Source organism: Nipponia nippon, unplaced genomic scaffold, assembly GCF_047370975.1.
Source record: "Nipponia nippon isolate SJK-2023a ecotype South Korea unplaced genomic scaffold, ASM4737097v1 scaffold_13, whole genome shotgun sequence".
NCBI classification, from domain to species: domain Eukaryota; kingdom Metazoa; phylum Chordata; class Aves; order Pelecaniformes; family Threskiornithidae; genus Nipponia; species Nipponia nippon.
Window position 1 is genome coordinate 8,875,354 of NW_028262324.1, and position 23,091 is coordinate 8,898,444.

Consider the following 23,091-nt stretch of genomic DNA (forward strand, 5'->3'; position numbering starts at 1 on the left):
TAAGAGCAGAAAGACTTCCAGTGGTTCAGAGCCAGAGGCTGTTGCACACGCATGAGGTGCTTTTACACTGAGTACGATGAATATTTGGTGCTTTATAGTGACTTTAGGCAGGACTGCTGATGACGCTCCCTCACAGCCCGCAGCGGTGGCAGTGCGGAGGTGCGGATCCGCTGTCGGAGATGTTGGGCTTGTTCCTCGATCAGAGATGTATTGCTAGATACCACGTGCTGAGGTTTCATATTGCACGTATAAGAAATGAGTATAAATAGTAAGAGGGCACACGTAACAGAAATCAAGCACCCTACATAGCTGGTTTCCCAATTACAGTAAGAATCTGTCCCTGTTGAACTACTTCTAAAAAAACGTATGCTCCTGTGAGAATTCAGAGCATCTGCCGGTTTCACTGTGCAGCACCTCTAAAAATCAGCCCTGAAGTGGCTCAGTTTGCTTGCTTCCATCTCTGTGCACCCCATACGAGATCTGGATTTTTAGCTAGTCTTTCCTCCAGCTCCTTGCCCATTCCACCACTTACCACACTGGTGGGGAGCCATGTGATCTTAGCTTAAAATAGCAGAAAGTTTGCTGAGCTGCTGACCGAATGGGACCATTAATGACTTATCTGACCTTCTGGTGCCCTCCATCAGTCAAGCTGGCTGAAATTGAGTCTGGTAAAAAGCAGATGTTGCACCTGCGCTAAATATTTCATTCCTCAGTTCGGCTAATTTCTATGTAAACATTTAATTTTAATATGTACGTAAGCCTTTTCCTGGCAAGAGAAGTGTTCAATGATATGTTTAAATTAAATGCTGTTGCTTTTGGTTAGGACTGGGAAGGTGCTTGAAATTAAGTCCATTTTGAGAGCTTTACTAACTTGATGCCCTTAATTTGTCTCCTTTTTTTAAGTCAAGCTTTATGATTTAAAAAAAATACAGTGAGGTTAATATTGTGATATTCTTCTAGATGGGCAGCAGATCTGGGAAATGGAGGCAACAGTGGACAAAGATAAGAGCCAGCCTGTAAGTATGCAAAACATTGGATGTCCTCTCCTTGGGCTTTTCAGACAGCAAGTTGTATTCAAGGGATAGTTTTCAAAGAGCATCTCAAAAACAGAAAGAGCAGCTATCTTACTGCTGTGATGAACAAATGTCAAATGCTTCAGCAGTAAATGTGTTGCAAAAAGAAACTATTCATTTAGCAGTAACCCACAGCAAATTGAATAACTGCTAGATTTTGTGTTCTTGCAGAAGACTCTATTGTATCAGCCCAGTCCTCTGCAGGATGCTGGCTGTCCTGACTTCCTTTCGCCTGCGTGGAAGTCTTGGGTGCTCTGTACTTTGCGGGACAGGATTTGTACTATAGTATTTAAAATGAACATTGATCTTTGAAAGGAATGAGCCTCTTTGTTCGCTTTGCTTAATGGGACCTTACTGTAGTCGTTCAGTGCATTTAGGAGCTAGCACTTACATTGCCATGGGCGATGCCTGCCCTTGCAGAAGAGAACGGGGAGACTCGCTGTTAATTTCCACGGAAGCAGGATCCGGCTGTGTATAAGTAAAAAGCCTATAGAATAATCAAGTTTATTGTAACAAAAAGAGGGTATTCTGCAATACATACTTGTTTATCAAGCACACACAGTGTTATTAACAGTGCTGCCGCATTTATCGCCATTCCATGTGTTTTATTTGTAGCTGAGACTTCTTTCTCCAAGTTCAGGACAACATCAAGTACCCGAGAGAGTATAGTACATAGAAGCCAGCTTCCTAGTACCAAAAATCTTCTAGTTTTTCACCTTCTGCCTTTTTTTTTCTTTCTTCTTTTCATACCCTTCTTTATAGGCATGAATAGGAAGATTTCCCTTCCTTTATGCCTGGATGCATAACAGGGGATATGCACCCAAGAATCTGTGGTCAGCTTCAGTTACTAATTCTATATTGTCACCTTTTGTTGTTCCAGAGCATGCTTTTTGTAGAAGTACCAGAATACCGTAATAAGCACATTCGCACAGCTGTGAAGGTGAATTTTTACGTCATCAATGGGAAAAGAAAAAGAAGCCAACCCCAGCATTTTACCTATCACCCAGGTAATTCTCAAGGACAGAGCAAGTTGTTGCCTAGTTCTCATGAGCAATATTTTATTTTCTGCTATGTGGTTTTCTTGCCATTATTTGAGGATTTAAATTTTACTAATTTAATTCAGCTGAGTGCAGCTAAGCACTCAACAACTGTTTGGTTTAAAGGATGCATGTGATTTATGATCAGGAATTTCCCATAAATTTAAGAGGACAGTTATCTTGGCAATGGGCTGTTGCTGCCCCATTCACTTGATGGAAGTTTGCCAACAGCCTCAGTGGGAGCAGACTCAGTCTGTGACATGATGTGACCCTGTGAAAACCATGAGCATTGCCTTCCCCAGCTGATGTGTACGACAGTGAGATAACATCAGATCTGGGAAAGTAACAAGGGCTTGGTATGGAGGAAGACGAGCAATAGATGTTCTTCAGACTGAGGCTGGTTGAGAAAAATATGAATGCTTTTCTGATGTTCTTCCTCTTGGGAATTGGTGAGCCATGTCACAATAAATGCAATAGGATTACTAATGAGATTCCCAGAATTTCTCAGCTTTGGCTGGGAGAAAAATATTGTGAGAAAATCGGAGTATTGTGTTTGTGGAAACCAGAAAGCATAAAATAACAGTACCAGATTTTTTGCAAGCTTCAAAATGATGTCTTAATTTGACTGGTTTCTAAGGATGGGCAAACATTCATTCTGCTTCTTATTTCGGTCTCCTCCAGGCTGAAAATCTCTGGTCCTCTCCATGAATTTATGAACTGTACAGGGTATCACCAATGTGAGGGTTTCGTATAGTTGCTAAATTCTTCTGTTATGGAATACTATTGAAAATTACAATACTATCCCAATACGATCCCTAAAATAGACCACTTCAGAGAAGGAAAGCTTATACTTCCGAAAAATAACCCGGTTGCATGACCGTTACGTGGTTTCCATTGTATGGTATTTCTGTACTGAGTTTTGGGGAAGATTTGACAAAAAAAAGCATTAGAAATGTGAAAATTTGTCTATCCACACAACTCTCACTAAAATCATGGTCTTTTAAATGATGGTGTCAGAAAGATCTTCATCTCTCAGTACTGGGGAAGTTACATGTAGCAAAGGAACTGAAAAGAAAGCCCTGAAGTAGTGCAGCTGTGCCTTTGGTCACTAGTTAAATGTTTGACAGAAAAAGAGAAGTTGTATATGCCATAGGATCTCCAGTTATTCAGTCGTCCTTTGAGATGGAAGTACTACAAGAAACACCTATCTATGGCTTCTTATTTTGCTTATGTTCCATAATGAGCTAAAGTATTGATTTTTTAGATTTTCAGAAATTCGTGGTTAAATAGATCGTTAAAGATTGTAAAGACATCTTAGTATAGAGTGCTTTCAAGAGAGACTCTGCTATGATTGCATATGCGTGATTTATTAATCTCAATGCCTGCGAGATATGAGCTCGCACATGCAAATCTTGTAAACGGCTTAAATCTCTTATTACTTCAAGGAAAACCTCTCTGTTTCCCATCAGCTTGTTACGAATAATGTCCTTTGCATGCTTTATTCTAGTACCATCAATCAAAACAGAGCCCATTGATGACTATGATCCAGCCTTAATCTGCAATACAGTACACAGTGGTCTGGGAACAGTAACACAGCCTTACTATTCACAGCATACAATGGTCACCGAATCCCCTTCCTGTCTTGTGGCCACTATGGCTCCTTGCCAGCAGTTGCGCTCAGGCCTTTCTTCTCCTGATTCTCGATACCATCAGCAGAATCCAGCCGCTGTAATATACCAAAGAAGCAAGAGCCTTAGCCCGAGCCAACTGGGCTACCAGCAATCCAATTTGATGGCTACACCGGTTGCTATTTCAGATGCCCATAGGTCAGTGCTGGTGCACGCTGGTTCTCCAGGCCAAACTTCAGCGGTGCTCCACCACTCTCCAGGCAACCAGCAGTCTTCTCCAGTGATTCACTATTCTCCAACCAACCAGCAGCTGAGGTGTGGAAGTCACCAAGAGTTTCAGCACATCATGTGCTGTGAAAATTTTACGTCCAATGTTGCAAGATCCAGCCAGCCCCAGGTCAGTCAAGCACAAAGGTTAAGTCCGAGTTCATATCCTACCGTGATTCAGCAGCAGACAGCCTCAGGCCAGAGAGCAGCAAAAAATGGACCACCAGTTAACGACCAGAAAGAAGTGTTACCAGCTGGAGTCACTATTAAACAGGAACAGAATCTGGACCAAGCATATTTGGATGACGGTAAGCACCGCTCTTCTCTTGTATGGGTTGGTTTGTTGGAGGGAGGGAGGAAGTTTAGGACTTACAAATCCCACCTGTTCCTCTGCACAAAACCAATGTGGCCTCCTTTTGATGGGTGTGGTTATTTGCTGTTTGATCATGCTGCATTTTGGTCTTTCATCAACTGCATTTTTGGTAGATGGCAATGCACTTTGGCAACTGAGCAAAAAACATAGTGTTCTGCAGAAACCCTCTGTCTTGCTTCATGCCATGGAGTGAGCTGTCAGGTTTCAAGCTGTTGCCATTTTGTTTCCATGTGCCAAAGGTTAGTTTGGAAAGTGGAGAATCTGAAACAAAATGCACTTTTAAATTATTTTTTTATTATTCATATCAGGGCAAAGTCCACTTTGTAAAATGCTTTTGTACATTTTGTACCAAAAAAAAAGCCCATTGAACAGTCTATCAAGGCCTGTAATGAATGGGGTAGTGCTGCAGGCAAAACTATTGCAGATGTTCTAGATGAACAGTAGGACATTGATAAGTAAAACAATGCTGTTTCTTTGTTGTGAGCCCAGCAGATTTAGCCTTTAGGAATGAATATAAGTTAGAGTAAAGCTTTCTTTGAACATATCCTGCTTATTCTTAGGTAGGCAGCTATTGGCAATCTGATTGATTGGTTCTTTTATTAAAGTATGGTCCTTGCAAGAGGAAATTAATGCGAAGTTAATAGTGCAGCTGGACGCTGCAATCATAAAGGCCAGTAGCAAAACCGACATTGACTTTAGTGCGAGCAGAGTGAGGTTGCTGGATATATTGCTGCAAATACAGGGTGTTCTTATGCATGAAGTACAGACCTGATTTTCACATATATTCACTGCTGCTGTCCTCTCAGTCTAGGCAATTGCATGCATGGTTTGACCTTGTGAATGTGGACCATTATGTGCTTTGTAAGCACTCAGTAGTTTGGGATTTTGCCTGCAGTTACTCACCAAGAGTTGTGAAATTGTGCCCATGAAAGTTTTATTTTCTTCGACTTAGGTACTGAGTGCTCTGTGGCTGTATCATGTATAGTCTTCATTGCTGCTTTTGTGGGCAGAGTAGAGTTTGGAGGGTTTTCTCTGTTGGTCTGTGTTTGAAATGTGGCTGATACAGCTTTGGTGCCATCACAGTAAAATCTGGAGAGTTTTTACTGGTCCCCTTGTCTGGAGAGGAGTGTTGAATTCGGTTTTAACACTGAATTTGATTTAGGAGATTTGCTGGATCTGCAAGAAAATAGCTAAGTAAAATCCACTTCCCATTCAGGGAATGGAGCCTGATAACAAAGCAAGATAATCTTTCTAATAGTAAAATTGAACACTGTGTTTTAAGGTACTTTTAATATAAGAAGCTGAGAGATTCTTCCGCGTTTCTAAAAATATTTGGTACAAACTTTGTAAAAGAAATAAAAAACAAAGAATCTTGAAGTTAAAGCTAGCAAACTTCAGAGTTGAGAGAAAGTCCACTGAAATGAACTCCCAAAATGCACTGCAAAATTAATTTCACTGGCTTTTGAATCAGGCCAGTAACATCTAACTGTAGCATAGCTGACAAGGGATGCGCTCAACCTCCGTGCTAAGAGGAGCCATTAGGCAGAATAGCAGCAAGTTAGTAATGAAATTCCAGGCTGCTTCTTGGCTGACTAGATCATCCTGAACTGATTTCAACTAGAGATTAATTTATCAGTTATGCCACCCAAGTCAGGCCAGGCGAGATCAGGCACATGCAATCTCTTTACTGACCTCAGTGAGTTTACATTCGTTAGAAGTGTGACTTGGAGAACTGTGATTTACTTTAGGACTTTGAAAAACACTTCATTCTGAAATGTTCAGGACTTGAATTGAAAAGCCACTTTGTTTGCTGCTGGGGAAAAGTGACTCAGAACATAACAAAAGCCATATTTTTCCTGACTAGAAAGTTTATTTTTATGCTTTATAGTATTAAAAGAAAGCAAACCCAAAGGATTATGGAGGCTTTACCCTCAAATCTGTTTTATCCAGAAAGCTCTTCTGAGATAAAGTGAGCTGTTAGGTCTTGCTGTGATTTTTCATGGATAGACACAGAGTTGACGGTTCCCCAGCCAGGCTTGGCATGAGTGCACTGCACTGCCACTGATGCACAGACTCTTAGGCAATCACTGTTTCGGTGTCTCTCGCTTCCCTTCGCCCTTCTTCCCTTCCCCCATCTTCCTCCTCCTTCTTCTTTGTTCTTCTTTCTCTGTATTTCTGCTGACAGTCCAGCTTTCGTCCCTTTCTATGGTTGTGACCTCCTCTCATCAACTCTTGTCCTCTGCCTTCGTGGTTAACGCTCAGCCTTGGTGCTCTGGACTTTGCTTCTATTCTGAGCTTTTCCACGAACTTCTTGAGTGACCTGGGACAAGCCCCGCTCTGTCGGTTCCTCATTCCTGAAGCTGTTGCCTCTCGGACTGGGTATGCTGTGCCAGTCTTTGAGCTCTCCTGGAAGTGACCAGAGAAGAACATCTCATAGCTAACACAATCGCTATTTCTCTTTACCTCTTCCAGCTTCCTGCTGCCACTGCTGGCAGGACCCTTCATTACTTTCTTATCTTCCCTGCTGTAAAAAAAAAAAGTATTTGTCCTTCTTCCTGAAACCATGGTTTGTTCTTTGCTCAGAGCCTTCACTACTCCACAGGGCACATAATACTGGGGACTTAGCACACTTAACCTCTCTTTACCTCCTGCCTTGTAAAGATAAGAGCTGGTTCCACATCCACAGGAGGATGACAGTCAAATGTGTGACCATAGCTCACAAAGCTGTAAGCTCTCAAGGTTGAATAGCACCAGCAGTGTAGCCAAAACAGCATGGACCTTAAGGCAGATGATGGCAAGTATTTACCTGCCATGTGCGAGGACCTCTTTGTGCAGTAGCTGCACAACGGGTACCATCCATACTGGCTACCTTAATGGTAACTTTAGCATGTCTGTAGCTCATTTCCGACCATACTGCCATCTGCTTTCTTGGAAGGAGACATTTGCCCTTATTCTCCTCTTACCAGTGCTACCTCAGCGCAAGAGGTGCCCAGCCCAGCCTATGCAGTCCCCTTGGAACTTCTCAGCTTTCCCCTCCCAGACAGAATTACAAAATGCGTGGTTGCTGGAAGGAATGCTCTAGCTATCAAGTCATATAGGTTGGATTTGGAAATGCAGCCATTAGGGAGACCGATGCAGGTTAGACATTGCCCCACATATGTATACCTTCATATACATATTCCTCCATATACCTCCATATTTCTCTGTAAAAAAAAAATATATATATCCGTAACTTTTTGATATCAAATAGTGTAAAGATGAACACCCAGAGGAATGGACTATTCATGAAAAATTGGCAGAGAAACCTTTGTTACACACCTCTGCCTCAGAGATTCATTACTGTTGGAAATACTTTGAGAGTGAAGATAAGCCATGGTCAGGAGATCATTGAGGACCTATCTGGTGTCCAGGCTAATGCTGGCAAGCAGTGATTAGCTTCAAATGCAAGTGAAAGCCATAGGACGAGAGAGTGCTCAGCACGTTTCGGCCAGGGCCTCATCTTAATATTGTTCGCAACCAAAACCACCAACAATGGTAAAAGTTACACAAACAACCACAGAAATGTGTTGACAAATAGAACTTAGTTCTTCCAGGACCGTCAGAGCTATCAGATTAGCTATTTAAAGCACAAACCCTGTTAAAAAAATTAGTTATTTGCAGCACCATCCAAAGTGCCTTGGTGGGGCAGGATGAAGAAAGGGGGTGACCCAGGGCCTGGGGCACTGGTCGTGCCCTGGACTGCCCATGCTCGGGCTGCAGAGCCAGAGGTTTCCTGCGTAGCCCTGGGGAAGCCGCTCAGCTGCCGTGTGCCACAGTTCCCCATCTGTGACACAGAGATACGAGGATCGTGTGACAAGAGCAATAGGAGGATAAATGCATCACAGACTCTAAAGCACTCATGCAACAGAGTCTAGAAGTGCCTTGTAGAGATTCAGTGTCGAGTATGGTGTTACGCTCTTTCCATATACAAATAATGGCTGTGTAGCTGTTGTCTTGAATGTTATCAACTTGCCTGCCTTAGATGTAGTTCTTCTTTTCGGTTCAGCTGTCATGTTGTGTGCTTTTTACTTTACAAAGAAAAATGATTGTCATTATTCAAACAGTAACTATCTAACCACATCTGACACTCAGAACTGTCTGCTTGATACAGCAGCTCTAAATTATTTTTGGTGCACCAGTAATCTTTAATGGGGAGGAGAAAAGCAAGGCAGATGCTTGTGTAGTGGTTTATCAGACTGCCGATCAGCAGAGATGTTTTATAGTGAACTCATGTATTTCACAGAAAATTTCAGACACAGCAGATATTTCTTTAGAAAATGGATCTGCAGGGTGTGCAGTGTGGTGCTTGTAAATCACCCAGCACTTTCGATCACCTTCGCTACAAGCAGTGTGTTAATTTGTGCAGTTTTGCTCCCCACCGCAGTAACCATGGCCCTAACCATGGGTCTCATCGAAGACCGTTCGGAGTGTGTTAGGTCCCTACATTTTCTTTTTGTGTTCTTTCATTCGACAACAAGAAAATCTGCAGTCTGTCCCCACAGTGGCATGAAATGAAATTCAGATCCCTTCTTTCCTCCACGTTCAGGAAGAACCTTTCTTTTCTGACCAGCTTTTTTCTCCTTAGGCCGGTAGCTGTTAGTCACAAGCCTGAGCAGGCTGTACCTCCAGGAAACCCCAGGTCTCCTGGGGACCCAAGAAGCAAAGCTACTGTGTCAGCCCTGAGTAAGCACCAGTCGGGGACTGATCTCTTTCCTGCCGGCTTTGGTCTCTTGCCGCCCTCCCCACAGCGTGCAGCAGCCCGCTTTGCATCCGTGCTGGTCCCATGTGCTCCTTGGGGAGACTGGCGTGCGTGCGCGGATGAAAGGAGAGGGTCAGTACAGCCAGGAGGGAATGCTGGACATAGGCCTCCCTGTCGCAGCTGGCGTGGTCCTTAGGGCTTTGGCTCGGATGCTAGCATGTTGTGAGCATCCTGCTCGGCCTCCCCAGCCCCTGCACGGCGGATGGAGGAGGGGGTGGCACGAAGCCAGCTCTGTCAGCTTGCTACCAGCTGGGGATTTCCCTGTGCCGGGGGAATCTCAGCTGCACAGTGAAGGCAGCTTTAAGCCCTCCATGCATTAGAGCACTGGAGCCGCAATAGCAGGGGCCAGGGGTCCAGCTGCCTGCCTGGCTGTAGAGAAGCTGCTTTTCTCTCTTAACACTGTATTGTTTTCATCCCCAGAAAGCACAGAAGATGGTGGATTTAGGAGCATGTTTTAGTTTTGTTTGTAGTTGTTTTCATCATGTGTCCACGCACAGAGTAAAATAGCAATACAGGGCAGAGAGGGAAATGTTCCTGTTTCCTGGCTTTTTAGACAGGAGTGAATTTGAATGTTGCAAATGGGTTGTGGTTCAGTTAGAGCAACAATTTGCATCAAAAAAAACCATGCTCTGTTTTTAATTAGAACTACTTTTCATAGAAGGTGTGGTCTCTTCTGCTCAGGCAGAGTTTGACTAAGAGTGAAGCATGTATGTTCTCCAAAACATTTCGCTCAAACACTCTAGCAAATCTATGTATTCATCAGACTCATTCTTGAAGCTCTGACTCACTTTATTCCAGATTTTCTGTTCTCTATTGGGACCTTACGGCACTCCGTGGGTACATTACATGCTTTATTTTTGGATCACTGCGTTTGCGTCGCGTTAGGATCTAAGTGCCCCCGTCATATCATAGAATCATAGAGTGGTTTGGGTTGGAAGGGACCTTAAAGATCATCTGGTTCCACCCCCCCTGCCACGGGCAGGGACACCTTCCACCAGGCCAGGTTGCTCAAAGCCCCATCCAGCCTGGCCTTGAACACTTCCAGGGATGGGACATCCACAGCTTCTCTGGGCAACCTGTTCTGGGGCCTCACCACCCTCAGAGTGAAGAATTTCTTCCTAATATCTAACCTAAATCTACCCTCTTTCAGTTTAAAGCCACTACCCCTTGTCGTATCACTAGGCCCTTGTAAAAATTCCCTCTTCAGCTTTCATGTAGGCCCCCTTCAGGTACTGGAAGGCTGCTATAAGGAATATGCCAGAGTCTTGCTTTTCTAGAGGCAATATGAAAAGAGAACAAAAAGGTGGTTCTGCTCCCAAGAACCTGTAGTCTGTTGGCAGGAAGTACAAGTGTATCAGGAGGAAGGTCTCCAGGGTTGTGTCTGAGCTTGGCCTTTCAACAAAGTGTTTAACTGCCCTGTACCTCAGTTCACCATTATTAAAAAGTATCTTCTTGTCCATCCCTCTAGTACAGTTAAGCATTTAATTCATTCATGTTACTAAAACTAACATGGATTCTCAGGAAAAAAAGCTGCGTACCTGAATAAGAACTAAGTATTTGTATTGTTATGGCAGGCTGGCGTCTGAGGTTCTTCTTCACCTCTAGCAACAATTCGCTATTTGAAAATTCAGACAAGTCTAGCCTCTTTTCAAGACTGCTCTTTCCCCAGCAGCCTGAGTGGCTGTCCTGCTGCCTAAAAACATGCAAAACAAAACAAAGCGAGAAAAAGAAGAACCCATACATCCAAAATCAGCAGTGGAGGAAGGAAGAAAATAAATTAAGTGATTAAAACCATAGTTCCACTGGCACCTCTTTGTTCTCGAGCTCAGGAATCTTTAATTGGTGCAGTAAGTGCCCGCAGGCAAGTTGTGTTACAAAGCGTTTCCTGTTCAAAAGAACATGCAGACTCCATTAGGAGACCACGGGCACTGCCGCCAAGAACTGACACTGCAGGATGGGTACGTGAACGCTCTCCCAGTGCCTCGATGGGCAGGGTCGCACCACGAACCGATGCACCAAGACAATAAACCCTAATTCTAGCGATTTGCTGGTGGAAGGCATGCCACCGTTTGAAGGCTAAACCAGCGGACTGTTATCAGGAGAAAGCGCTCAGTTTTCGGAAGGCATCAAGCAATTTTCAGTGATAGTTTTGAAATACTGGCAAAGAGTTACTTGAAAAAAAAGAACTTGTTCGTGCAGTTGGGAATTGAAAGCTTCTAAACCACAATAAAGTCCTTTCCCAGACTTGCTGTCCATTTACTCCACGCTCATGGCATTCCTTAGACGGTCTGAATCACAGACAGCAGACAGCTTTTATAAAGAAGACCATAGACACCCATCTGTTGGAAGACATCTGCCAAAATAGACCATACATTTACTTTTATTCCTTCAATCCACTTTCAATTTAAAGGGATAACAACAATAACAGTTTTCAGTCCAGTGACATTATTCATCCAGTGCAGAGAAACGGTAATGAATTAAAATAATTCCACTGCAGAAAGCAGCAGACAAGCTTTTTCCCCAGCTCTTACAGATAGGTGAAGCAGGGCACAGAGCTTTTAAGTGACTTGCCCCAGGTGATGCAAAAAGTCACTGGTAAAACTGTAACTTGCCGAGGGGATCCCAGGGTGCCAGGTCCCCCCAGCTGCATCCCTCGCACAGACGTGGGGGTACCAAAGGCACGTGAAGCTGTTGCCCGCGTGTGCAGGAGCTGGGGCAGAGCTGGCTATGCCATAGGTTGTTAAAACACTTGTTGCACTAAAGGGAGGGACTGGCAGAGCTACTCTCTCCTTTTTCTGTCTTTCCACCAGACTCAGCCCTTCCATACTGTATGTATCAAAGAATACTACCTCCTTTCTAGAAGTGAATGATAGATTGCTGGCAAGTAATATGCTACCTGTCACTGAGAACAGGTGTGTCTGTTAGAAACACCCTCATTTCTTAGGGCACAGTCTGGAGACAGAGCAAAGCTGTTGAATGAGCAAGTACAGGATGTCAGGAAAATGGATCTGCGGTCTTCCTGCCAGCCCGGGGTGACACTGGGTGTTTTACACAGAAATTCTTTCAGTTCAGTCAAAATCATAACTGTTTGGACAGCATTTTTTTAAAAATGGGGGCTTTGGAGATGAGAAGCAAGAAATGTGCAGATAGGAAATGGCTTATAGCAAAACTGTGCAAAGCAGGAAAGGGGGTTAACTCCTTCTAGAGCTAAACTCACCATTTTGCATTGAACCAGAGAAGCTCTCTCTGGAAACCTTTAACAAGGCTTGTTTTACACTTAGGCAGCTTACCACATAACTATGCTGGTTAAGGTGGTTGATTTTTTTTTTTTTATTTTGCTAACACAGCTATTATGGTAAAAGCCCTTGTATAGACACCGCTCTGTTGGTGTAAAAACACTGGAATCAGCACAGCTTATGCCAAGTCAGGGAACCACCACCAGCTGTTTCACTGAAAGGCTTTTGTACTGGGATGACTATGTCTGCACTGGAAGAAGGGTTTCACCAGGAATGCCAGTGCTGCTAAGCTGGCTAAACTTGTAGGGGTAGCTACAGCCTCTGTAATATAAGGGACTTTCACATGGACAATAATTGCATGAGCTCAGCCTGCTTGCTTTGTATGTTGACCACCTCAGAATGAATCCTAGTGTCAGTAACTTCCAGCAAAGATGATTCCATGGGCTGGATTCATTTATTAGAAAGATGCTTTGCTGAGGGGAGTTGAACCCTCCCTGACAACTATATAAGGCACCTGCAGCTAGGTATGTATTTGTCCTCACAGTTTGTCCTGTTATCTCCCCTATAAAATTAGCACAATGTAATTGAATAAGTATAACCAGTGAACTGGCTTACATCCACATGGCAGCTTGAAGCTTTTTCTAATTCTTTGCAATTTCATTGTGAGTCTTGGAATATTTATAGCGATTTAAAAGTCCCTGTGCAGGTGACTGCAGCAAAGTACGAGAGAGATTTTCTTTTTAGTGATCTTTTCAAGTCCGATCCAAGAAAATCCAAAACATTAAAAATATGAACCTTGGTGTTTTGGTCTTTCAAAATCAAGGCAGACAAAAATGATGCAACTTTGGGGGCGGGGGGTTGATTGCATGATTTTAAAACCGATCTCATGATTATTAGAGGCCTGACTCATGAACCCTGAATGCTTGGGTTTGGCATTGCTGCTCTTCACAGTTTCATTTGTTATGAATTGTGTTAATGTTAAGAATGTGCAAAGGTAGGAAAAGGGTAGGGGTCTTTTCTCCTCTTAAAGCACAATATGATATGGGAGGATTCAGCTTCTCCTGCGATGGCTAGCGAAAAGGCAGCTTGAGCCATTTTTGAACTGCACTTCGGAAATCTTACAAGCAGCTGCAGAGAGCCTTGCTGCTTTGAAAAGTTTGGACAACATCTGCACATTTCTTTAACTATTGTGAAATAAAAGGCCTGGCAAGAATAACCATCTTAAAGATATAGTCTGTTCATGGTGCAAACTGAAAGCCAGTTGTAAAGTCTTCTACTATAGAAAAATGGCTGGATTCTCAGCATTATTCACACAAGCAGAACTTTTCCAGTTAAGGTCACATCCTGCCAGGCAGCATGGATAGTTGATGGGGGGGCTTTTTGTCTGTGTAGATCTTTTCTCTCACAAGAATGAAGACCTACAGGTGATGAATTTAAAATCCATTTTTCTTCCACCTGCTTTCATACTTTGTTTCTTATGAAAATATGATTATTATTATTTATAAATCCCTGGCCATTTTTAAGTAAAAAATTGAAGAGGAATCATCTGAATTTCCCATCAAAGTTTGTTTTCTTATGAGAACTCTAAGTAGTGAGAGGTACTTTTATGCCCAGCAGAAGCTGGTATGGCCTTATACTCCCTGGTCATTTTATAGTGCTGCTTACTCACCAGTTCCAAGAGACTTCTGTGCTCTAATTTGGATGCAGTATGTTTTTAGAGGAATTTTAAAAACAGACTGGACAAATGTAGAAGACGACAATCCTGCACTGGCTACGAGAGGTACTAGATGACCTAATAGGTCATTCCTACTTCTCTGATTTGAAAAACAAGCAGCGCATCTGTAGTCGTGCCAGTAGGAGAGTCAGAGATAGGGGAAGAAGAGCAAATACTTGAAGACTATAAAACTCCCTTCCCAGCATATTAGCTCCTAATTTGAATTTTCAACCAGCTGCTGGCTTTCGCACTCTTTCTGTAATATAACTTCTTCTGTGTTTACCAAGAAGAAACCAGAGGAAGGTAAAAACCAACCTAAAATGTGTAAAAAACGCAGTTGTGTCTGAATCATCACTCCAAGTCCCCATGCTTCAGTTTTGCAAGCACAGAAATCTGGGCGTACATCCAGCTGTGAATTTCACAGATGGATCCTCTCTCTAAAAGGGGTCTGCACAAAACCCCTAAATCTAAGTACTCCCAACTTTGCAAACATTCCTATTTTCCAGTTTAGGTGCGCGTCTACTAGAAATACTACAGTCTGTTTGGCAATTAACTCTGATCTCTCTATATTCACATGACAGTGACTTTGAAAACTTGGTCTTGAGTTGGATTTAACCAGTGTTAGGTATAAAAGAGTTAAATCTTCAGCTACTGTTAGCTAGAGTAAAACCACTGAGGATCAAAGGGCTTCAACAGTGATGCCCATGTGACTCAGCAAAACAACACTAATTCACTGGGTGAGAAACTGGTCTAATACTCTCCATCTTCCTGCAGGTTCTCCTAATCCACACAGTTCCCATTTTAATCAAGCCATGTCCTTTTGTGGGTTTTTAATTTGGAAACTTTGCACTCCAAAACATAGGCTAAAGTCTGCCCTCAGCTGAACAAACACAATTTCTTTAGAGTGAAATCGTAATTGAACTAGATTTAGTGAGAAAAGTATTATTGACTTCTGCCCATGGATGTTGAAGTGAGTGATAGGTTTGCATCTGAGGGAGAATTTTTCCGCATGGATAATTGTCAGGTGTGGAAGTAAAGGTCAAAGCGGACTGTCCCTTGCTTCCACCCAGCTGTGTGCATTTGGGCACGCTTTGACTCACGGGTGGTGGGAGGGTGCTGGCAGTGCGGCGGTTGTGTGCCAGACCTGTTCGTGCACCAAAGCAGTGTGCACTGCATGACCAGCAAACCTTGAGGCCCTGCAGAAATAGTTGGATGTCATCACAGCAAAGTGACAGCATAATTTAGTCCTTTTTCAGTGCTCAGGTGTTGACTTGCTCTGCCTTTGTGCGAGGACTCTGAACCTTCTCTTATAACATGCAAAGAATAATTTGGGCCAGGGTGAAAGCAGCAGTAAATTAGAGGAGTGTGAGTTTGCAATCATTCCCTCTGATCATCTCTGCCAGGGGAGTCTAGTCAAAGATTCCCAAATTGTGGTGTGGTTTGGTTTGGTTTCTTAATGATGAATGACTTCATCATCAGTGAATGAATCGAGTGAAATGTAGGACAAATAGTGAGACACATGAATGACTCTTATGACATTTGCAATGTCTCAATCCGTGCTGGTTTATTTAGATGGTTTCTAAGTTTCTTTGGAAAGAGTGAGAATGACTAAATGAAGGGGGAGCCACTTCAGAAGTATGGGAGTCAATGGTGAAAGTATTGTGACAGTTAAACCTCCCTGGGTTAAATATCTGTCATTATGAGCAACACAGCGTCAGTTATTTTGTAAGAGCTCCGTTCCAGGAGACTCCGTAGCCACAAGGCCAGGGGAAGCTGGATGATGTACCAGACATTGCATTCCCTTTATGGTCAGACACCTCCCGGTGCTCGTGCTGGATCTTCATCAGCCACTTTTGGGTTTCCGATTCTTACCAGGAAGCTGCAGGACTGTTCTCCGAAAGTGTCTGTGAAGGTCCCAACTTTGAAAGGCTCAGACACTCTGTGTGGCTGTGGTGCTTCCAGCTTGCCCTGGCAAGTGCCTTTGGCCACTGCTTTCCAGGGGAAGGGGCACTGCTGGGGGCACACAGGACACTGCCGTACCTGCGCTTTAATCACATGTTTCACAGGTCTGCCAAAGCCACTTAAAAATAAGGCCCAGCATTTCTGTAGGTAAATGGTCACCAACCTAGGAAGCTGTCCTTAGGACTTGGGGAAGTCCCCCAGTTGAAGTCACTGGGTATGAAGAAATGATAATTTTGTACAAATTGATGTTTGCAAAGGCTGGAAATATTCTGCAGACACTGGCTACTCGAGGCGTTGGGCAGGTCCAGTGAGCAAAGTGGCTTGGTTTAAACCAGAACTGAGGCAAATCAGAGTAGGACTTTTAGCAGCTGTATTTTTTAATTACATTCTGTTTTGAAGGTCTTTTTTCCTTAAAATTACATTTAATTTTTTCTTGTCTGGTTTCTTCTTCACACATGTTCATTTGCTTTGAGTGGGGTGCTGTCCTCTTCCTTGAAAAGGAGCCCAAGATACTGATTTCCAGCAGGCAAACCCTAGGGTGAGATTTTCAGCTAGGTAGGCTGGATTGCATGAGAGCTCTTCTCCTGTGGTCATCCTGCAGCTTCATGTCTTCAAATAACTTCTATTATGTTTTCAGATATGTTTCCTTTTTAAAAAAATGCCACTGATTTTAATACAAATTTTTCTTGAGTATAAATTTTATAGGCTATTATTAAAATAAAAAGCACACGAAACTATTATTTATGTCTGTTTTAGAAATTAATATCTGTGGACCTTTGTTTTATACTTGATCACATTTCATAGCTCTTTCCATCTTCAAAACTAGTGCAAGTTTTAGATCAAGATTAAGACTTTCCAAAAATTCAGGCTGTTCTGATAATGGTCTTAGTTTAGATGTAGCATTAAATGCTCCCCCAGCTTTTTCTGTCATGCAGAAAAACATCTCTGCTTTTCAAAAACCACTGCTGAGCACGAGTGTCTCTGCGGAAAGGCTGGAAGAAACCTCTCCCACGTGTGACATTCCAGTGCAGCTCTCGCTCTTGGGGAGCATACCCCGGCCGTGCGAATAATCTAGCCCTTAATCACGGTTAGACTGTAATATTTACTAGCATTTCAACAGATTGTGGTCAGTATAACAAGACATTCATTTCCTCCCATGTATGCAACGAGAGATGCACACAGTTGATGGCTGGTTTATTACAGGAAGCTCGTGTTGCCGCACGCAGGCACGCTGCGCTGAGGCTGGCTCAGCTAGGGAGGATCAGAGGCCGAGGAATGAGAGTGATTAGCCAAGGGCAGCCTCTCCCCCTGCCTCTGCAGCAAAGGTAACTCGCATCGTGCCACACACACCAAAACCTCTCGAGGATTTTTCTTTTCAAGATGTACGCTGCATTCAGCCGACAGGCAGATGCACTGGTTATCTGGGGAGTCCCTGTCTGTGGCACCTAGACAAAAATGCTTTGGCAGACAAATAAGCGAGGAAACTAATTTTCTTGTCTTTAGAAAACAGTGCACACCATCACGCCTGGATAGATCGAATTTGTTATGATAGCAAAACAAGTTCTATGGAAACCATTGTGAACCCTGGAGTGAGGCTGCCCAGGAGAGTTGGGGAAAGCCGCTTTTGTTTGTTGTGCTTGGCATCGTTTTGCTCTGGATGAAGATGCTTTAATTTTGCGGGGAGACCCAAGAGAGCATTCCTCTTTTTCCATACCAGAAAGCCTTCCAAGCTGGCATAAACGTCCCCTCTTTCCAGCTGCTCCTTTCCAAACACACTGTGCCTCCTAAAGATAGTCTTTACAGTGGCTGGGGCTGGTGGAAAACATGAAGCCTGCATGGATTAGCACAGGAATTCATTTGGGCTGACGAATTGGGTTTCCCTCTATAAACAGCACTAGTGTTTTCATCTTCTGGACAGCACAGCAAACTTCACGTCCTCTTGCTCCTCACCCCGCCTCTCCCACGCTGTGAAACGCCTGCATCCAGGCCAGCCGTGGTAAAAGACACACTAAGGCCTGCTTATGGGGGATGGAAAACAGCATGCGTTCAGTGAGGCGTTTTCAACTATCTCCCTTCTCAGACAGGTTTTTTCCAACCCTTTAAAGAGCTGGTGGGTTATTTTGTTTTTTCAGTTTATTTTTCTTTCCAGGTAAAAGGGAAATTAAAGTAATCCCTTCTCCACTGGTTTAGTGACCTTACAAGCAGCCTACACTACATATTTTCTTTTTCTTTGTTTAACTTCATCTACAATGTGCTTATCATCTGCAGGAGTTAGGGATTCTCTAAAGAGGATTTTGTCTGCCCCTTTCCCCCCAGGGCTTTGGGCACGCAGAGGCTGGGTCGCAGGGGCATGGCCCTGCACTGCATCGCTGCCCCACGGGACCGTCCCACCCCTCCAGGGGAGCACCCCCCAGCACGCCACTGCTGCAGCAAATACGCTTTTGTGTTGCTTATACTTTCTTCTATAGCTTACTTGGTAAATATAATCACCCAACATTGGTTATTAATCACCCAACATTGTTTCCATCATTGCTCGGGAGGGGAAAGACATGTAAAGGCCATTTACGTGATCAGGCTACATTTAATGGTGGTTTGTATTTACCTGCCTATTCAGTAATGGATGATTTTGTCTGTGTCACTGAGTAACTGAGCATGGAATTAGAGTTGTGTGGATAAATATGGGGGACTTGGGATTCAGCTGTCAAATGGAAGAATTACTTAGGTAATAAAGCCCTGTCCCTTGCCTTTACTTAATCACTATGTTTTCACGTGTATAACCCACACCCCATTAAAAGTTTATTCCTTGGAAATAAGTCTCAGCAAGCCCTCACCTCCTCGTAACATGCTGCAGTCTCTCCTGCCCTTTCAAGGCACTCTGGATCGGCTGTTCTCCACCTCTAGCAGGGGTGTCTGCTCTGGGATAGGGGGAAAGAAGAGGGGATTATTGTGGCCTCGAGAGAGAGAAGGCAACTGAAATGGGCATGGGAAAAGCATACTGGAAGGAAAAGGTGCAGGGGTAAAGGCATGACCCTCATTCATGTATAACCTGCCCAGTTGCTGAATCACTGTCTTTTTGTAGATAACATAGATTATACTCTTGACAATATGGGATTTTAAAAAACAAACTCTACAAAAAAGCAGAAAAACTGAAAGTGGATAGCAATGCCATAGTGTTTTGGAAGTTTATCGATTTACAATGTACTTATTATGCTGCAGTTCAAGGTTTAAGCATTGCCAGGCTTTCAGAAGGAGCAGAAGTTGGGATCAGGATGCTGTTGGCTGCAATTAAAATATATTCTTTGCCACGTCATTTGATGTAGATACCTATTCGTGCAGTTCCTGATCACCACACTCTCTGGCATGGCTGTGACGGAGTCAAGCACCGTTCCCATTAGAGTGACGAGGAGGCTGCCCCTGGGACTCAGGAGGGGTCCCAGGCTGCTCCCAGCAGAGGAAGTGCTGGCCAGGACATGGGCTTTCATCTGTAGTTGCTTTAAGCAAGCTCCGTGGCTACTGAGGCTTTTGCAGCTGGAGCACCAGCCGTGCTGAATCACATGAGGAAAACAAAACCCAGCAGATTTCCAAAATACTAACAGCTGGATGCAGATGACATTTCTGAATCAAGAAAAAAAAAAGCCCAAGCCATACCAGCCGCTCTCGTGTTGCTCTCTGCCCCGCTTCCGATGCTGCCCACACGCGGCAGCAGGGCCAGGCTGAGTTCCTCACACAAGTGGGTGAAGAAATGCAACTGGGGGATGTTTCTGGGGCACCTAGCACAGGTGATGAGAAGGTGGGGAGTGCCCACTGGAGATGGTCACTCTCTTGAACCATAAAAATGGCCTTTGTCTTTGTGGCTGAAAGGCTGCAGCCCTGTCTATCCTGTTCGTCCTTCAGATCCCAGCCAGGGCCAGCAGTGACCAAACCGTCTCTGGAGACTCTGCTGACTCTTGCTATTAACAGTGGTGATTTGCAGCCCAAATATAAATTGCATTATTATTTTTAGTGTTGATTACAGTCATGTCGAGGGGACCCCCTGAGAGGAAAGCCCTGTTTTGTGACCCGTTGCACAGTCAACGTTGCACAGCGTGCTCCCTTCCCACCCACCATGCCGACAGGCCTCACAGGGATGTTGGCTGCTGGCTTGGCCATGAGATGTAACCAATCTCTGCTTGACGGGGCTCTCCCAAGGCCACTGGTCGCTGTCAGCACGAAATGGGGGAGTTTTCAGTTCTGCAGTGCTCCTTCTGCCCTCTCCCAACACCCACTGTCGCATGAGCCTGCTCTGAAGTCACCATGCCTTAACCACCCACTTAAACTTGAGCGCATTTTAACTTGGCTGAAAAGGGGGAAGACGCAGCCTCTTGGATAGTTTATCTTTTCTCACCAGTAAATTACTCTCATTTTTAGGTCTCTTGATGTGGCATTTTTGTAGTACTTAGAATATTCCCTCCTCTTTACCAGGCACCTGCCTGTTTTGCTGCTGCTGGGCTAGCGATGCCGTGGCCAGCAGGCAATTCCCATGTGTTACATGGGTGTTGCAGTGTTACACCTGCACTCACTGCCAGGCAGTCCTGCAGTGCTGAGGAACACTGCAGGAGCCGGAGCTGGCTGGGACAGGCTCTACAGCGCATGCTACAGTCCACAGCCAAGTCTCCAAGCCTCACAAGATACAGGGGAGCACGGGTTAGGATGGACAGACGTCCTGTTGCGTCAACAGGGTTTCTCCCCACCATGGCTGCTCCACTGTCCTTCCCCTCCACGTTGAGCCTGGGGCAAAGCACAGCAGCTGGTGGTAGTCAGCCATCAGAGCTGTTCCCATGACACAGAGAAGAGATTATGGCAGCACTGTGCAGTGTTGCTCCATGGTGCTGACGATGGTGAATTCACATCATGGTGATGCATAGACACGCTGTGAGCCTTCCTCATGATGATGCTGCAAGAAGCATGCAAGGAGTCAGCACTACCTCCCCAGCAGAGAGTCAGCTCTTACTAGTACAAAAACCTTCCCATCTCTGCTCGGCATCTCAAAGGGCAACCCCCAGTTCCTATTGTAGGCCATCCTTTGTTGGTGTTCCCCAACACTTGCTCCATCTCCTCTATCAGGGAAACATTGGGTACAGTCTAGGCCAGATTCTGAGAGGTGATGCATGCTTGTCTCTTTGAGTATTTGATATTTTTAAAAGTGGCTAGATGTCTAATCCACAGTGATTTAGTTGAGAGTTAGCTACCAAAATACCTTTAAAAATCTGGCTTTGCAGAAGACATCCGGTGGCTGCATACGGTTTCATTATGCTGTGTGTGTTAGCTGGGGCATTTAATTCGTGCTGGCAGTCACTCTCCTTCCAAGACTGCTCAGAAAGAGCTATGGTGATCTTGGCCTTCAACTTTGCTACTACTGTGTCTTCCAGCTGTCTGTGGCTAGTTCCCCAACTGCAGGACAAACAGTATTCCCATTCAGTGCGTGTTCCTAGCTGAGGGGATGGCCTGCCAATTGCTTCTGAATGTGTTCTGTAGTCAGATGAGATCATATCAAACGTACGCAAGTTTTATCTTTATTTTAGGCAAGAGGGTGTTTTATCACGATGTGGTTCCAAAGCCTTCGTTGTTTGGTTGGAATTCACCCAGGAAGTGTAGCAATGGATGGTTAAATACAAACTAATAGGTTCAATATGAGCTACAAATGCAGAGCTCGTGAGCTGGCCGTGCAAACTCATGTACAAAGGAGAATGTTGTCATGCAGCTGATTAGAACTTGGGAGTGATTAGGATGGCCTTGCTAGGTACTTGCAGCATGCCCCTGAGATGCTGCGATGAGCATAGTGTTTCACCTCCTGCCTGGGTTGCATGGGGATACACACAGCTCTCAGACCTCACAGCTGGAAAATTTGGGATAGCTCATCATTAAATCCTGGGAAGGATTCCCTGGGGCAGGCTCTTTGGGTGGTTGTTCCTACATCTTGATCTGGAATTGGGATGGGAGGTCTGCAAATAATTGAGGGCTAATTTCTGAACAAATGTAGGTTATTGCTATTGTGGTGAGGTTGGGAATTGCCCAACCTCAATAGCGCCGGCTGCACTTCAGCTAAAGATAGTCACCTCAACAGCTATTGGACATCGAGGAGCTCAGTTCTATTTCTGGTAATTTATATCCCCCCTTTTCTTTTCGTACTGAGAACAAAAGTTTTATCGTTTGTGCCATTGAGTCAAATTGAAAGTTTTAAGTCTTTGGATGATGCATATGCATTTTTCTTATTCTCTCAAGCTATTTACTGTCAGAGGTTGCTGGTCTTCTTGAGGTGAGATGCAAAGTCAGTTACAGTATCCGCTCCCCATAGTCTTTTGCACATCTTTTTGTAGTTACAGGTGTCTCTTACAGTTAGCTCTCCCTCTTGGTTCATAATGATCTCTGATTTATACATATATTCCATAGTATTATGTAGTATTTTTATCATTACATTATGTTAGAAACCCCCACATGGATGAGAACTCCATTGTGGCAGATGCTGTGTTGAATCCAAAGGGAAAAAAAAACAGTTCCTGCCTCAGAGGACTTACAGTCAAAGTGCAAAATAAAAGCAAACAGATGGATGTGGGCAGACATGCAGTATCTTGTATGTGGCACCTCCTTGACATTGTTGTATGTGAATTGTAACACTCTGTCAATAACTACTTAAATATTTAATGGTCTGGATTCTTTCCAGCTAACTTGGGACTCATAACTGTAGCCCCAAAGTAAGGCACTCAGCTGTCCTGGACTCCCATTGCCAAGACCCGCAGACCTCTCTAGCGGTGCCTATCGCTTTCCATCACCTGCAGAGGCAGGTCCTGATACCAGGGCTTCTGAAACAGTGCTCACCATTCAACGCAAGGGGGGGAGAATCTGTCCCCAAACATTCATTTGCTGAAGGATATAGAGTCATCATAGAAAAATAATCTGTACACAAAAGTGATTTCATGTGTTCCCCTGCTCAGTGTTTTTCACTACAGTGTGCCTACTGCCCGTA

General features: G+C 44.1%; 1 protein-coding gene across 1 annotated transcript in view; it reads left to right on the top strand.

Annotated features, from left to right (window-relative positions):
* Positions 1-23,091, top strand: part of NFATC2 (nuclear factor of activated T cells 2) — a 95,158-nt gene that overhangs the window by 55,768 nt on the left and 16,299 nt on the right. Inside the window, exons 7-9 of the mRNA XM_087750182.1 lie at positions 961-1,016; positions 1,954-2,080; positions 3,618-4,313. Coding sequence (XP_087606308.1) covers positions 961-1,016; positions 1,954-2,080; positions 3,618-4,313 — 879 coding nt within the window. The remainder of the gene's footprint in view (positions 1-960; positions 1,017-1,953; positions 2,081-3,617; positions 4,314-23,091) is intronic.